This window comes from Lates calcarifer, linkage group LG6, assembly GCF_001640805.2.
Source record: "Lates calcarifer isolate ASB-BC8 linkage group LG6, TLL_Latcal_v3, whole genome shotgun sequence".
Classification (NCBI taxonomy): domain Eukaryota; kingdom Metazoa; phylum Chordata; class Actinopteri; family Centropomidae; genus Lates; species Lates calcarifer.
Genome location: NC_066838.1, coordinates 13,916,552 through 13,934,746, shown reverse-complemented (window position 1 = coordinate 13,934,746; position 18,195 = coordinate 13,916,552). Strand labels below are relative to the sequence as shown.

The 18,195-nt window shown below is 39.2% G+C and overlaps 1 protein-coding gene and 1 long non-coding RNA gene across 2 annotated transcripts in view; both read right to left on the bottom strand.

Annotated features, from left to right (window-relative positions):
* Positions 1-335: 335 nt before the first annotated feature.
* The window catches only part of LOC108876417 (uncharacterized), a 53,417-nt gene continuing 35,557 nt past the window's right edge, over positions 336-18,195 (bottom strand). The window contains exon 4 of the long non-coding RNA XR_007813409.1: positions 336-740. This is a non-coding gene — a long non-coding RNA (uncharacterized LOC108876417). The remainder of the gene's footprint in view (positions 741-18,195) is intronic.
* On the bottom strand, positions 2,748-7,488 carry hoxc13a (homeobox C13a). The gene is made up of 2 exons (XM_018665892.2): positions 6,383-7,488; positions 2,748-4,006 (listed from the first exon to the last, which is right to left on the bottom strand). Exons 1-2 carry the CDS (start codon positions 7,044-7,046, stop codon positions 3,750-3,752), a joined length of 921 nt encoding a protein of 306 aa, XP_018521408.1. The 5' UTR covers positions 7,047-7,488; the 3' UTR covers positions 2,748-3,749.

Below are 18,195 nucleotides of genomic sequence, written 5' to 3'. Positions count from 1 at the left end.
GATTTTCTTTTACATTTGTACATGAGACTATTTGGAATTTGCGTACTTTGATATTTCTCTGTTTATCCACTGTGAAATGTATTATTATGTGTTCTCTCTTAAATTATAATTAAATTCATGGAAATTCAAAGGCAAAATTGGCACGTTGAAATACACCTGTGTTAAAATAATTAGCATATTCTACTAGTCATATTACATTGTACTGGTTGAGTTTAGCCTTGTAATGTGGCAAATCTCTCAGACATTTAATAAACTGCAAGACAACTTTGACAAAACTAACATTTCTGTCATTTCTAAAATATCAGGAGTTAAAATACACATATTTAAAGCAGCCATGTTTTTCTCTCAACTTCCTCACCGCTGCGCGCCATTCACAAGATAATAATATATTTGTTTAAATGTATAAATCCGCCTGTCACTTCATATTCATCATATTGTAAGTTAGTTTTGACTGTTCAATGCACAGCCTTTGTCACAAAGCAAAGTCCATGCAGGCCTGCCGCCATAGTAGGAAGAAAATGGCCATACCTTTAATCGTTATATGGTGGGCGACGTCGTATTATTATTTCCTCTCGCTGTGTAGACAGTATGGCTGCTTGCTGCGGATTACTGGTGTTGGTGTGAGACGTCAAAAAGTCCTACCTGTCCTCCGTGGTCAATAACACATACCTCATGATGAGTGCTTGAGACCATTGGTGGTTCCAGAGGCATGGTCCAGAACAACTGCTTTTAGAGGACTTCTGCAAAAAAACAGACAAAAGAATAGAGCCCAAATGTTAATGCAAAGCTCTGAGAGATGGTCAGAAATGCAGGTCAGAGGATATCGCTACACTTCCCCTTTTTTATGTATTTATGGCATGTCATTAAGTCCGGCTGTCTAGACAGGGAAATAACACCTTGTTTGCCTACAAACAAACCGCCAGCATTGGTGTCCAGCCCCCTATTTATTATTCACAATCTGCTGTGATGTCAAGGTCAAAGTGACTGCATAGTCATGGTCAAGGGTAAATCAGGAGACCCAGAACTTTCCACCAAGGACTGAAAATCCAGGAACCAGACAAACAAAAACTTGAAGTCTGGCGGCTTGGATTCTAATCAACCACCTCAAAAGATCTGAAGAAGCTGGAAAAAAGTGACAGAGTCCAGCCAACGTCTCGCCTACAGAGAAGTTAAAACCAAAGACAAAAGTCGCACAGTAACTGTTATCTCAACAGGGTTCTTCAAGAATAGCTGCAACATTAGGATCCTTAGGGTTAATATTAAGGCCTCAGACGTGAATTAATTTGACTACAGAAAAAAACAGGGCGTATTTATTTTTATTTATGTCTCACACGAAAACTAATCAGCGTCAATGTTTATTCAGATTAAAAAGTAGAATTACAGACTCAGACTTGTCCTAACCAGACTAAAGGAAACTAATATCAACTTTGATTACTCTCAGGACAGTCGTGCCTAAACGTTTATTTTCCAATTTATTATTTTCCTCTCTCCATTTTCATAACTGTAGCTGCTGTAGTCCAACTTCTCAGCCATTAAGGCCGTTATACTTGATATCACTGGCTGCACACACACACACACACACACACACACACACAAACTTTTCGCATCCATAGATGTGGTATATGATATATGTTATTCAAAGTGATCTGTAAATAAAACTATACACAGTTGATCTTCAGTGCAGCTTTGGACTGATCTCCTCGCGCTTAGTGTGTGCGCGCACATGTATTGTCTCTACTAATATGTGTTTAAGTGAAAAGAATATAATTCATTCACGTAGGGCGACAGCATTAAATGTATCCTCAAGTTCACTGGAAACTCACCTGCAGCGCTTTATCAATACTCAAACAGTGTTAGCAGATACTGACCAAAACACTCGCGTCTGCATGACGCATTGCTGCAAAAGTACATTTACGCAAGTGCGGGCTTTGCCATTTTAATTCACCAATCTGTTAATATCTTACAGAACGTTGGATCAGATAAATATGGAAAAATACTTTTAATACACTTGATGAAGGAAACTGGAGATAGAGGATGAAATATTACTGCATTCCTATAGGCTGCGGCTTTGAATGTTCATGTTAACAGACAACAACAACTAATTTGTGCCTGTGGAATAAAGGACTGAAAATAATATTCTGTGGTAACCCAGTAAATGTTTCTGTGAGAGCTGCAGGCATAAATCGTTTGTTTTGCCTTTCGGCTTGTTTTGCGATGATTTTGCCAACTGAGCTTCTGCCAAGTAACAGGTAGAACATCCACAAGCATTAACTTTGATTAAAAGTGCGGTGGGAGTTGAAGAGAAGGGTGGGACAGATTTGGACACAGTGAGCGTCTTTCTCTCACCCGCCAACATCGTTTTTCTACACGGATCCATTTGAAATATCAGACCCTGCGAATCTTAATATAAAAGTTCTATCTGGAAATTGAAACGAGTCCAATATCATGAGTCATTTTTGGTATTTTTTTAAGTTTGTCAAAAAATGAACGCGCGTTGCTGCTCACTGAACGTGCGTAATCACTCTTCCTCTCCTTGTTGCCATTAACAAGAATCCAGGATGCCCAGTAAGTCTTAATCAAGCACTTTGCAACATAAAACTCTTTACTCTCCCATCCGCTGTTGATGTTATAGACTCAAGCTGAAGAGGCAGCGCGACAGTGGCCAGAGGCTTTTGCTGCTTAATAACACCAGTGTAACTTGAAACGAGAGGAAATGCTGTAAGTAGGATGGTTGATTGACTTGAATGTTTGAGCATTTTCATAATCATCATTTATTTATGAAAACACGTTACCAGTACGTAATTCAACAGCACAATACAGTTCACATACTGCACGAAAGTAGAAATTACAGGCTTCGTACAAGGCGTGTGATCAGCTCCAATGCTACACTAACAAAGACAAAAAAAATAAAAAATAAAACGATTGTGCATTTATGTGTAATACTCACTGACTTTTAATGGTTTACAATCATTCCAGTTGCATGACAGAATCCTTCACTGATAAAGGAAAACATACAGGTCTTGGGATATTTCCAGTTTACAGTTCTGCCATACTAGATAATATGAATTAAATAATAAAGGCATTGCACTATACAGATTAACAACATAGCAGCCTTTGTTTTACCCCAGGCTTAAGAGAACAAACCCCACACAAGAGGAACATAGCTTTTGAAATTCAGAAGGAATTAAAAAAAAAAAAAAATCTTTCTTTCTCCCGAAAGTCCTCTGTGAGCTTTTTTTGTTGAAGCTGTTAAAGTCTCAAGTTCAACGTGTCACTATGCCATAACGATTCTTGTCCATATGGCGATTATTTTTCTAAAAGGACACCAAACGAACAGTCTCCTCTTGTTTTGATCGGCCAGTTGCAAGTCTTAGAAATGTCATCAGTCCTTTTGAGATTTGGCTTGAAAAAAAAAAAAAAGAAAATGAAAAACACGCAATACTTGTCTTTGAAATACAGATATCGTTTTAAATATTATATATTTATATATGTACATTCATATAAAACAAATGTGAAGTGAATTTTCAATATTTTCACAGTTTTTAGAGCATCATCTCTAACTTGAAAACAGGGGGGCGTGGTGGCATGGTCGATGGAGATGATGGAAGTTAAATTAAAAAAAAAAAAAAAAAGAAAAACACTCAGCCAAAATGTTCTTCAGCCACGATTTTCGATGCAAGAGGTAAATATATGGCGTGATGTTTTTTGGAGGGTATGAGTTGCAAGTTTGAAGGAGGTCGCTGATCTTATCAAGTGGTGTGCATGTGATTGTTCTTGGATTTACTGACAAATTTCTTCTCCTTGACTCGTCGGTTTTGGAACCAGATGGTGACTTGACGCTCTGAGAGGTTGGTGGCGGCCGAGATGCGCCTCCTCTTGTCTTTGGTGATGAATTTGCTGGCTGCATATTCTTTCTCCAGCTCCTTCAGCTGGATCTTGGTGTAAGGGACCCGCTTTTTACGCCCACGACGGTAGCTGCTGACCTCAGGCTGCAGTGGCACAACATCTGCAAGAAAGTAAGAAAATTTAGCAGGGAAAAATAGAAGACTATGCGCAAAAACACCGCAATGTTTCACTAACACTTTAGCTAACAAAAGCAGTCTACTTCTGAAACAACTTGGGAAATGTTTAAGGCTAAATACTGACTTTGCCGGACACAAAATAACAAAGTAGTTTTCAAATAATTGAATTTTCAGTGTTGAATCCGGGTATTTTATGTGCGTGTGTGTGTGTGTGTGCGCGCGCAGCGTATGTGTGTGTGTGTGTGTGTGTGTGTGTGTGTATAGGGTGGGGGTGGGGGATGGAGGAGTACACAACAGAAATGCTGTTGCAGTCAGGATCCCAGGTGTATTGCACCTGACATATAGGAAAGTAATTATGACTATATGGACTGATGTATAATATCACTACACGGTGATTGGTCATCGTCTCTTTCTATGTCTTAACAGTCACCAAAACTGTACCTTTCTTCCAAAGGCCAGTGATTTTTTTTCTTATCCTGCGTGTCAATAATAAGTCTTTTAGTTGACAATCTATACAACAGACCCTCTAAATGGTATCTTGGATATATCCCTGGTAGATGTGTTTAATTAAACTGCAGGGTAGAAATAAGTATCGACTACAAGTCCCAATGTGGAAGCAATACTGTGGCCAACGCCTGGTCAGAAAACAGAATCTGGCAACTTAATAACTGAAAACGTAAAGTTTTCAATAATCATAAGTTAGACGTCATTTAGGTAAAAATATTTCAACACTTGGCCGATTTTCCCCTAAAATGTAGACATCAGTTTTTTCCACTGTGTTGTCTCCAAATTTTACTAAAAGCCACAGAGCCACATTTGTTCAGGTAAGCAAAGTTCTGGGATTACACCTTTGCGCCAAGACTAGTTCTCAGTGCAAGACAGTCACTGAGAAACATGACAGGACAAGTATGGCAAGAAATAGTGGCAGGCTGTGAGACATGAAACTTCTTCTTCTTTTTTTTCTTTTTTTTACCCCCATGTAATTTTACAGTCAGGGGTTGAGAATATTTCTCCACAGTTCATGTGCATATAAGATTATAGTGTCTTGATTTAGGCCAGTGATAGTCAAACATCTTCATCATATCAGTGTTGTTGTATATTACATCGTCACATTCTATTATAAACAAATTGAAGATAACTGAGTGACGATCAGTTTTTTTTTTTTTTTTTTACTTTAAAGCAAAATTGTTCTGTGAGTGTGTGTGTGGGTGACTGGGTGTGTGTGAGTTTGTGTGTATATATGGCTGTGAAGCGAGACAGAAGACATGGACAACGCGTGCTTGTTTTTTTTTTTTTTTTTTTTTGGCGCATGTGTGCGCGCGCATTTGACTGCGTGCCCGTGCCTGCGTGGCTTGCTCTTGTGTATTTTCAATATATAGGGGTGGGGGTGGGGGGCCCAAATGTTGTGTGGGAAGTTCAGTCGAGGTCTGAGAACATCCATATCTGAAATTAAAATACCTTCAGATTTCACAAAGATAATAAACCCTTGTGGTTAAAAGAAGCAGTCTAGTAAACACTCTGTAAAGTGCATACTGGTCAGGCCCTTGTGTCCATTATCAGATATCATGCATGTTGTATGATAGTAAGTACAGCAAAAAGGTGAGCCTGAATTATACAGTGAACTGATAAGTGGTCGTGAGCCATTTGTGTAATATGACGCCGAGATCTGCATGCAATGAGCAATGTAAATGTTAGACAAATGAATCCTGATATATGCAAAAGACTGTGGGCACATCGCAGGTCGCTGAGATTTATTGGCACAATCCAAACAGTGGGCTAGCTTAGTCACTATATTGTCATACAGAGGGCAAAGGTTTGCGCTGGTGTCCCTTTCTATTCTACGTGACTGAAACTCATCATATGACTTCAAATAATTAAAAAAAACTGCAAATAACTCTTTAAAGCAAACGCTCCCCGTTTCTGAACTTATATTAACAGTTAAAAAAAAAAACACGCAGCTATAAAAGCACACTGAACTCACAATTCTGTCATTCTTACGCACACTTGTAAGAAAATACATGGATATTTGTTTAATGTCTAACTGAAGAATATGACTGCCCTGAATGGCAGGGTCCATAAAGGACACTTGATAACTGACTTGGGGATTGACAGTTGTATGTTTATTCAGCACATTTAGTGTTTCCTTGAACTTCCTGGTAAGTTGATATTGGTACTTTAGCACAATAAAATTCATGGACTAAGCAATAACATCTGAGCAGAGTAAAATTATCCGACTACATTTTAAATAGCCTTCTTAATGGGATGACACTGGTATCAAAAGACTACAAGCCGCTGGACTAACATATGAATTCCAGCCTTTAAGAGACATATTTAAAAAATGAAAAGGATTTTTTCCGTACCTGGGAAAGGTGATTTCCAAAGATGAGTCGACTGCGTTTGCTCCTTGGAGCAGTACACCTGCCCATCCCAGCCATTGGAGAGAGCCCAGTGCTGGTAGCCCTCCATAGGGATCAAGGCGTCGTGTCGCGGTTCAGGATGGGCACTGATACTGGGCACCACGGACACGTCGAGATATCCGGGAACAGCCTGATACGAGCTGGCGAAACTCGGGTAGAAGGCAAACTCTTTCGCCCTGGTAGACAGTTCTTCCGTGGGCAGGGCTGTGCTGGGCTCGGCGTATTTTTCTGCGGGATGGTACGAGCAGGGCTTCTGCTGCAAGTTCACGTTGTGCGAATGAGATAATCTACAGCCGTAATACGGGTTTCCAAAAGGGTAACCGTAGCTCAAAGATGCGCTGGATGATGTCTGGGGAGCGGGGCACTGCCGGCCGGTGTCTGGAGAGGAAATATCCGAGTAGACGGAGCCCTGGTGGGTCGCTATGGTGCCAGAATGTCGTCCCAGCGCGGGGTGCGACATCAGGTCCCTGCAGTGGGTCGCAGGGCAATTACCGCTCAGTCCCTCCATTGTTTGGCTTTTATTCTGGTTGTTTTCATTCGGGCTTTTTTCATAAACGTACATCAAGGTGTCCGCCCAGCGTGGATGCAGAACCAGCGAAGTCGTCATATCAGGGGCTGCCGATGCTTTTTAAAAGTCGACTACTCCAAGACGGACACCTCATTTCCAACTACATTTTACACCAAGCGCATGCGCACACGAGACCCTCGTGTGTCCACTTCATTAAGAATCTGGCACGTGATACGCTAACAAGTCCTATGAGATTGGGCTTGCGAGTTGGGGCAGAGCAGCCCTTTAAAGACCCACTGCCTCGCATGTCACAGTTTTTTCCTGCAGAATACCGAGTCATATCATTGGCTTAAATCACCTAGACCCGCACCCTTAAAGGGGAGTTTGGAGACTTTCAAGATTGGGGCAAACGAAAACAACCTGTGAAATTTGGCCGACTCCGAAGGCTGCCAGAGAATATAATCGTCTATGATACATGTCACAGTTAGTACATGGAAAATAAAAATATATGTTTCTAATTCAATCTTTTAAAATAACCCTTTAAGCCTGCTTCCTAATGCGCAAACTCTGTGTCTGACTTTGTTTTTAGTGTTTGTTGGGAGCGATATGTCCCGGCTGAGATTTACTTTGATTATTAAAAGTAATAACAAACAAATAAAAAAATAATAATAATGCGAAATTCCTGGTCTAGAGTTATTTTAATGTCTATCATGAAGTAAAGTATTAAGAAAGTACAGAGTTGTCAGAACAAATATGCATCTATAGTCCAATCTTATCAAGACTCCTTTTTTGAAGGACGCATTTCCTTTAAACCCGTATATAACTGCCACTGGGTCACCTATTAACATGCTGAGATGAGATTCTGTGACCAAACCTGGTTGTGGAGTGTTACTTTTCAGCAGAACATAATAATCTTGTTTACTAATAATGTTGAGGGGTTGATGTTATGGGACCTAAATATAGGAGATTATCACTTTTTAGCAATAATTTTTATTTAATCAGTCAGGTAAAAAAAAAAAAAGAGAGAGAGATAAGATGGATAGATAGATCATTTGGTATCTACAAGGTGTGTGTATCTGTGTGTTTAAGTGTGTGTGTGAGAGAGAGAAGAAGTAGTTTTAGTTTTAGCAAAGTTGAATGTGTTGTATGAGTGTCGTTTTACCTCTGCAGCAACAGCCACAGGACGAGGTGAAAGCCACCCCAGGTAAGATTACCGTCATTGCAAATTACATTACAGCACATAGTCTCTCTTTAATTTTAAGATATAATTACAGCATCCATCTACGATGGATGTAATGATACCCTGCATGAATTTATAAACAACTATCTCCGCAGTATGTTTAGGGGGAGACAGGCTCCGTCTTAATATTTTCGGACAGGGCCCAAAAGCTTTTTAAGCGACAACGTGACAATTAAAATGACAATTAAACGGTTTCATGTGATGTTTCTGTTTCTCTGGGCTATTCATTCATGCCATGCAAGTGGATGCTGGCGCTTCCAGGCGAAAATAAGAACAAGGGGCTGCTTTGAGCTGGACTCTGTGCAGGCTGCAGACCTTATTTAATTAGATACCATGGCTGAAATGCGGACCTTTTTTCCCCACATGAACTCTTTCCCCACTATTTTACTCGCTTGAGATTTAAAGGACTGGACACTGGCTAAATCTCTTTTCAAAATCCAAAAACGTCTCTTTTTTTAGTTCATCTCGTCACCAGGCCCTAAAAATCACAGCAGTTGCGGAAATCCTCTATACCTCTGGGTTAATATTTAAAACGTGACTATTTTTTTAGTTTGAAATATTACCGATGGGATAGGCCCTCAGAGTATCCACAAAATAGGCTTCTTGTGATGCCTATCCCATGAGTCACTCATAAAGCAGGCTACAAGCTGCTCCACGAAGGGTGCCTAGTTTATCAACATTTTTTTTGAACTGCTGAGCTGCCTTGGGAATAATCAGGCCACCGTTGTGTATTTGTATACTAAGGAAGCTAGACCCCCCTGTCCCTTCCTCGGACAGAGACTTTAGTTCTTTTGTCTCAAGGAAATTACAACTACGAAGGTCTCATCCAAACGGCAGCTGCACGGAAGTCCAAGGTCAAGGTAAAAAAACGCAGACAAACAGGGTCGTAATCAGAGTCTAGACAGACAAGAATGAACTTCACACTAGAGTATGCATGCAAACTAGCTGTTATTTAGAGACCCTTACTCTAAACTATTTGCTGTGTGTGAAGAGAGGGAGAGAACTTCAAATAATCTCCTGTGTTTTATTTCAAGGATCAGGAATTTGACAGCTTTTGTGCTGCAGGAAACCGACTCATTCCAAACTAACATATTTTCCATGAAAGCTCAGATATCAGGAGAGGAGTTCTCTCTGTTTTGCGATTTATAAATGTCACTATGCTATTATTAGTTCGGTGCATTTTGTTTTCACTCCGCCTAAATTCCACATTATCTCCAAATGTTTGCAGGCTATGGTAATAGTTTGGCCCTGAGGGATACACGGATGGTGTAGCGTTGGTGAAATGGGCGGCAAAGTCTCAGAGATAATAATTAAAGTTGTTAAATTTAGAAAAAAAAAATCTATGATTTGATTAAGTTACACTTCATGCTGCAGTAACCATAAATCATACTTTGAGTCTGCCTGTGGTTTTCTCTAAAACTGAGACATAAAATATGGATTTTCTTTTAATATTCTCATAATTAATGTTTCAGGAAAAAGAAAAATAGCACAATAAAGTAAAATCTTAAATATAGTGACAAATTGAGATTTTGAGAAACAAAGTATTTTTTAACTTTTGCGAGAACCAATATAATTATTACAGTTATAGTGACAGCAAATACATCATTAGCTTAATATTAAATATTAAAGCGCCTGGCGCATTTCCACTACAGCAAAATGTGCAGTGCCCTGAGACATGAGCTCCCCACTCTTAAACCACAAACATTCCTGCGATGATACATTAGCCTGTACACCACGCCCTGCAAAAAAAAAAATTGACAATGAATTCTAAAAGATATCAAACTTTAATAGTTAACTTTTGTCGTTATTATCCCACATAAGCGACGGACAGGTTGTAGACGCACAGGTGGATTATTATAGGATGAAATGACGTGTTTAAAGTTTACGCATCTGTTTCATATTGCAAGACTGTTTTATATTTGTTGTTATCATACAAACTACCTGTCAATGAGATATTTATAAATAAATAAATTAACCACCAACATGCACTTTTCAAGGCCGCTAATTGTATATAACAGTTGATATTTTCTCACCTATAACCCACCTTAAAGTTTTACTTTATGCGGCGGAGACGCTATTGGTTACGTTGGATATCGCCTGTGTAAGTAAATATGTAAATATTAACTTAGGTTACAAAGAGTAAACTGAAATTGAATCAGTTAGCTGGGTTGAAATTCTCATTTAGTTATTATAGATTGCAGTCTACTGGAAGTCCTGCACCTGGACGCTAACCCATAAGTAGTCATGGGAAAGACAGCACTGTAGATCAATAATAATTGTGTGCCTGTCAATATTATTTGACCCAATTCCAAAACCAAATTAAATTCCAATACTGTTGGGGTAAAATGCTACAACTGAACTATGGGCGCCACTGAATCAACACAGAACGTGTTATCACAGACAAAAAAAAGTCTGTGCGTTAATATAAAATCAAATCTGCCGCTGAATCAGTTTTCGTGCACTGGAGGTGTTTTAAAATTCAAGGTGGAGGTCGTTTATTGTACCTCTTTTTATTATTTCTAGTAGAACTTAAAAACACCATTTTTGTTTACGAATATTCCTCCATTTTCCTTTTAAAAGTGTTTTTCTTAAAAAGCGTAAAACAATCTGCCAGGATCAGTGAAATATCCCTGCTCAACTGCGGTTTCACTTATTTCGGGAACTGTTAATAGAAATAACTATCAGTATCCTGACAACCAGCCATGATGTGTTGCTGTAAATATCTTGACAACCAGACATCATGTCCTCCCAGACAGGCCCTGTCAGACAGAGAGAGAGCCCGTCTAATACGGAGGTTTGTGGGGGAGGGGAGAAGCATCCATCCCCATACAAATGCTGCCTACCTGCGGCTTCCGCCTCAGGAACTGACTGCATGTGCACATGACTGAGCCAAAGGACCTTATCCAAGCAGAATATGAGCTTATATACATATAGGATAGGTGTCGCGTTTGCTGTTTGCTGACCCTGCAGCACAACAGTTCTATAGTACACTACACTGTAAGTACATTTAATTTAAAACCATATCTCTTTTACTCAAATAACAACACAATGACCAAAAAGACCAATTGAAGCAAGTGAAATGATCACTTTTGCTAGTTTGGCCACATTTTTGCAGCAAAGCCTCCATTCAAACAGACACACATCTCCGTGTTTCTTTGCAATATATAACAATAGGTTTAATGAGATAACATGCCATCAAAAACAAATGCCATTACTTCTCAAACATTATCTCACCGGTCTCGAGAGTGATGCAAATCCCTGAGTATAAAGTCTCTGAAGAGGCGACAGCGATCCAAGAATGTGTTGACAGCTTGCAGGTAGAGTCTGCGCCATGCCTGCTGAAATCAGGTTGCGTTTATGTTTACGAGTTTCCAGCCAGCTTTTCAGTCTTAGCTTTGAGATCAAACCATTTCCATAATCAAAGTTTTTTTTTTTTTTAAAGCAACAACTGGTAATTTCACTAACTAGTGGACTGTGTCAACCAAAGTAACCAAACAGATTTGCGCACTATAACAGTGTAAAAGGCAAGTTGTCCAATCTGCATATTCAAAATGAGGATTCAAAGACTTAAATGAACATGTCAAACTCAGTGGAATAAACTTTGGATCCATTAACTGTTTGAACTAATTGAATGGACCAAAATCTGACTGTAGTGCATACATAAATCTCATAGTAAATCAAGAGTGATGTTCATTTGCAAGTTGCGCGTGAGTCACGAGCTCCTGGTCTGTCGTGTTACATGCATTTTGCATTAAGGTTGTGTTGATGCAACATTATCCTCTGCAAGATAGTGAATTTTCGCTTCCTTATTTATATTACTCTATGTTTCCAGTGTGCATATCTCTTGACCTCTCTCTCTCTCTCTCTCTCTGTGTGTGTGTGTGTGTGTGTGTGTGTGTGTGTGTGTGTGTGTGTGTGTGTGTGTGTGTGTGTGTGTGTGGTGTGTGTGTGTGTGTGTGTGTGTGTGTGTGTGTAAAAGAAAGTGGGCTGTTGTTCAGCAGGCAGGAGAGCAGAGCAGTCCACTGTCATGAAAACATTCCTACAAAACTAAAACAGCATCTCAATCTGGTGTTTTCCCGGTTCTGTCTGGCTTTAATTTACGATCAAAAATGTTCATAATCGTAAAAGCCAAGACCACTGGACGTCTGTGCCAACAGTCATGGCGCTGGTAGGCATGTGATTTTTGTCAAGAAAACGCTACAACCGTGGTCTAAAATAAATAACTAGGGCAGTGCAGCTTTGGTGCGTGATAAACAGAATGAACTGGGTATACAATGAGTTGAGAGAAAAAATTAAACACAACCATTAACTTGCGTAAAGAGGTCATTTTGTTTCCTATTTCACCTCACAGCAACACTCATACAGTCCTAGCTGCCGCAGTTCTCATAAGATCCTGCTGCATAAGCGTAAGCACATTTAAAAAGGTCCAACGCTAGCATGCTGCTGCATCTGTGACTCCTAACGAATACCAAGTACGGAGCAGTAGCCTTCAAGTTTTCAGAAAATAGACCCACTACAACTCTGTAAGATGGTGTCGTGTTTTTCCAAGCAAATCCGAAATTATCTTAAGCATTCGTGAAACGACATACAGTGAGTAGAGGACACAAAAGTGTCGAGTTTAGGCCGTACAGGGGTGCGGGAGGGAGGCAGCCCCCCCTTCAGAGTCACTTTACCCACCAACACCTCCTTCTATATGTGAAATACATTCTTCCTAATCCTTATGAAGTTAACAGATGTGCAGTGCAGAACATGTATGAAAGTAGGGGCTTTAAAATGACAATTACGGCTTCTCTGAAATTCAGTTCATGTTGTTGGATGGTGTCTTTATGATAATCACCAAGAGGTTTGTCCATCTTTTTATTTACCACTGATAATATACAATAGCCTAATATAGTGGTTATGTGTTACTGGGTTGAGGAAAAGCGATGCATCAAATAGACACTACCTACTCTACGCTTTCGGCCTAATTTACCTCGGATTTGACTCGTTTAACCTCATCCAGAGCAGGTAGACTAGAAGAGGATGGCTGTGGGTTTACCGCAAAATAAAGCAGGCCAAAGCGGAGGCGCGCCCAGAGGACAGAGGACAGAGGGCATGCTGGCAAACCACCGCTACAGCCAGGCCAGAGTGGATTTACAAAATACAACACGGGCTTTACAGCCTTTTTATTTAGTGTACTTATCATATTGTTATTAAAATGCCAGTGCTTCATTACCGAATGCTGACGCCAAGGTTTCACCCACATTTGAGAGTAAGATATCTTTTAGCGTCACAAACCGTGGAGTGTAACTATATTAGTCAGAAACACAACACCAGTGTACTGGCAAACATTTTAGCCTCAAACATTTGCAGAATGTCTCACAATTTAGAAAACAGGCTACATAAGCACGAGCACGTAAATTAATTACAATTTCTACCCAGCAACAATCTGCAACTTTGGATAAAGTATATTTTTGTGTCCTCATATGGACAAAGCTGGAAATGCGCGATGCCAATATATAATACATAGTATCTGTTACGCACGGTCACTAAATGAGCGTTTTAACTCAAGACAAAATTATTTAGATTCTACTTTTTTGTCCGAAAGTATTGGGAAAAGATATATTTACTGAGATTAGGACACCAACACTATCAAGTGCTGTCTGGTCAATAGTGCGGGCCAAACGCCATCCTGTCTTTTATCTTAGTGTCATTTAATCAACAAATTGTTTCTTTTAAACTGTGCTCACAACTTCGGTTGAATCGTTGTCTAAACGTGGTCCTGCCGGAGTGAGTTCCTAATTTTTCCTGCCGCAGTCCAGAGGGTAAAACCGGTGGGAAAGCAGACTAAATAAATCCACAGTTTGACGCGTCTCGTCGGAAGTCCAAGTTCAAGTTAAGAGAGGCGGTCGCTCCATCCGTCCAGACAGCAAAACAAAAGACACACACGTTCATCATTAATCATCTCACTTCTCTCAAAGAGTTAAAGCGCTTTAAACTTTCTGGTCATATTTCAGACTATATGCAGCGTAAAACAGAAAGATCAGGCATGTGCTCAGGTGCATTTTAAAATGTTTTATGCTTTGAATTAGAGATTTTTGTGCAACTATAACTGATGAGGATTTTCTTTACCTCAAAATAGGCTTGAAAATAGAAAGGCCTTAAAAGATATAGCATGTATATTTTAAAACGTGAGTATCAGGAGTAAATTGATCAAACACGAAAATTTAGATAATATAATGATTTTTGAAGGTTACCTCATTTTCAGTCGCACAAGCAGCTTTAGGGCCAAACTGTGTTTGGTCCGGCAGTGCGGGAGGAAACTGAATCCCCTGGAAATGACAGTCTCTATCAAAATAATCTGCTTCACGGCTATCTTCATAAGTCTGGAGGCTTGTGTTATAGGCCAATATCTCCATGCCACTTGGATTCACTGTATGCAACACCATGCAGCTTTCAAAATGTTCATATGTAGAAAATGTGTCAAAATGCTGACAGGGTTCCGACGACACAAGCTTTGAATGTTTGGGAGCTTAACACGCCACTATATGGTCTCTGCTCAGGAAATGTTTGCCAGTTGTGTTAATCAAAACGCTTTCTGAACGCAAACAATGCTCCGCGGGTTAACAAAAAAAAAAAGGAAAAATATATATCAGGTAATTTAATTTAGCCAGTTAATGTTTCCTGAAAGGTGATAGTGTGGAAACGTGAGCGAGCTTGCAGCACTGCAGAGCCAACTCTATCCTATACAGTTCTTTCTGTATAATTACTAGCTAAAATAGCATTCTTTACACTCCGTTTCCCTAAACAGTCTTATAGAAGTATATCTAAAAGATGCATTTTCCCCATTGCTTTATCTATCGATTGTTAGATGAACGTTAATGGTATTTACTATTTATCATACACTTCCTGTGGAGCTCGTAGGGCGACATTTCTATATTTATATTACAAATGTATGCAATAAACTACAACATACACTACTCTCTTAACACTACAATTAACAGTACAACAAGCAATTGTATTTTTCTGTGCAGAATGTCAAACATTAAGTCAGCTATATTTTGGGAAGGTAAATGGTTTATTTATATAGCCCACTCTGTGAAGCCCACTTTCCTTTAAGACACCAAATAAAAAATCCGGGAAATTTACAGGAAGCGATTTTAAGGACAACAACTTCCTCGTCCAGTATGCATAGGCCAACAGTGACTGTATGAAGAGGCTAAAGTCAACATGGGCCGCTGGTGTGGAAGAGCTGCGGACTGGAAAATGATGTCTGCACCTGCTTGTTGTTGGTTAACTCGTTGTGATGGAGGAAATCTTAAAGTGAAATGATGCACAGGAAGCCATGCTCTGAGTCCTATCAGCAAGGTAATAGGAAAAGTTTTTTGATTCAAATTGTTCATGGTGAACTCACAGGACAGTCTGGTGCAGAGACTATAGCACTGAAACCACGCTGCTAAATGTTCATATTTGCAAAAGCAGCCATGTTGGAATTAAACGGACGCGTCCTATTCATATATTTCATAACAAGTTAATTATAATTTAATCTGTCAGAAACATACGGCAGGAGGATTTTGCTGCTATTTAAAGGAGTTAAAGAAATACAATTATGCGGAAATGTGACTTTTCCTTCTCATTTTGAAAACTGGTGGTGAAACTACTGAAAGCAAATCTGAATTCTGTCCAGTTTAATTCCGACTTCATCAAGTACAGTCGATCAAAAACAACAGTTACAGACCATTCCCTTCTCTTTGTGAAGATGACCTTGATTTAAAAACAAAAAAGGTCTTTATGAGCAGCTGATACTAAGCCTACACGATTTTGGATTATTATTATAACACATAAGAACTACCTTCCTGTAGTTTCGATGAATGTTTTTGTGCGCAATGTCATCTTCCTCACTGTGCCTTTACCTGCAATCCAACACGCACGTGCTGCTTACGTAGGCAAACTACTTGCTCATACCCTTCAGCTTGCTTGAGGTCAAATGAAGTAATTAAAGTGTAATATTTCGCACTGATGCGTGCACAAACATTTGCTAACTGTCCTCGGATCAACCCAATGATGTCGCCTACACGTGAGGTTTGTAATCAGAAGAATATGTTTATGCGAATTGCTTAGAATTAAAAGTGATGCATTTATTGAGGTGTTGGCAGTAACGGCGAGAAAAACAAAAACACTAAATCCTAATAAAACAGAAACAAACACTTTGAAATTTCGATTGGAAAGTCTTCACAGAGCTCACAGAATCAAAGTGATGAGTAACAATAATAATTTAAATGTGTTTTTAAAGAGTGATTATTTCCGTGGACTCGAAATATCTGACTTCCTCTACATCCCTCTCTTATGCGTATTGGGCATTTGACTACAGTATTTAACAGCTGATAAACATGGCTGGTTGTCCTGAAGACTGCAGAGCTTTTGGCTTAAAATGCATTTAAAAAGCAAACATCGATTCGGCCATATGTTTGATACCCCACATACCCTCATTTAAAACTTCCTTCAGGCAACTTCAGTTTCCTATGAGAAAAAGAAAGTGAGGAGCAAAGTTAGCAAAGGCTGAGTTAAATTAGGGGCATATTGTTGAAAGTGGAATTATAGTGGAGTTATATGATGGAGCTTGTGCTGTCGCCGACAGCTCACTCAGCTCTTGATTTCTATTTGCGCTCTCCTGTCCATGGCCCAAATGAAATGTGATTGATCGAGAGGCCAACGAGGCAAATTCATCCACGACCCGAAATTAGTGCAGGTTCACTTGTGCCTATGAATTGCACACATTATGAAGATGAGCAAGACCGAAGTTCAAGTTCAAAGTCAGTGTGCTGCAGACAGAGCTGGGTGTGCTCAGGAGAGGACACCCCTCACCTCTCTCACCTCGCTCGTAAACCAAAACAGTAGCTGCTGCATAAGCAAGAGTCCAAATCCGACCCTGCTGAAAAACTATAGCCGAGATTCCCCAACTCAACCTGAGCCAAAAAAAGACACAAAAACTGTGAATAACCTTATCAGCAGCTCCACAGCGGATTCCAGCTATTGAGAAATTCATTCATTTTAATTTGACTTATAATGGACTCGCTTTAATCTTATCTGTAAATAACAGTGTGTTGAAGCAGTTGGCTGAGAGTCAGATAATCTACTCTTACTGACTTGTTTCTCTGTTTTCAGTCTAAATGACATCAGAAATTCTGGCTGTTTTGCGTTTCCTTTTAACACCAAATGAAGCAACAAAATATGGGTTTTCAAAACAAATTTGGAGTCAAATTTTATTAGTTTTTATTTCCTAGTGTTGATCCTATAAGCCAAGCCAAACATGTCTATTGTCATGCACTGTTATCAGCAGAAAATGATATGAAACTGCGTCTCAACTATAAGCTATCCACTGAATATTTGTTCATTTCTTAGCCTGTTAATATTGATACTAATCTGAACTCGTTAAAAAGATGACAATAAATGCAAGAAATTTTAGCTCTTTAGTCAAACGTGAGTTATTTGTAGCATAAATATAAATAAAATCAAAATGAAGAAACCCATATCCCAATTGAATTTCCAAACTTTGTATCCAGTTTTCAGTGGTTTGAAATTTGTTGTTTAAAGTTGTGATTTTTTTTTTTTAAAAAACCTGTGCCTCGTTTTTCCTCTGTAAATAATTTTATAAACAACACTTAAATACAAACCAAATGTAAGAAATTGCAGGACTTTTATTAACATATTCAGAGGAGTAATAGGGCGATGAAAAACCACATTCTCTCACTTTTTCTTCCTGCGTGGGATTTTATAGAGAAGCCAACAAAACTCCAAAACTTCGGACCTTGAATTGTGCAACTGTTTCACCAGAAAAGTGCATCGGAGCTTTAATTAATTTTATATTTAACTGCATAATTAACGATTGAAGAGGCTGTAAAATAATCCGCATCGGTAAGATATTAAATGCGTGAGAGGGTTTTACATGTTGTTATATGGCAATAATCTCAAGACTTAGATACAGGGTACAAAATTAATGTGCGACATCAGGTCATCTGACTAATTTTA

What these genes read in the sequence shown, in the direction of transcription:
- hoxc13a (XM_018665892.2), bottom strand. Translation starts at nt 7,046, where the DNA reads ATGACGACTTCGCTGGTTCTGCATCCACGCTGGGCGGACACCTTGATG. An exon ending in TTGGAAATCACCTTTCCCAG is followed by an intron (nt 4,007 to 6,382) that starts GTACGGAAAAAA and finishes ACTTTCTTGCAG; the next exon opens with ATGTTGTGCCACTGCAGCCT.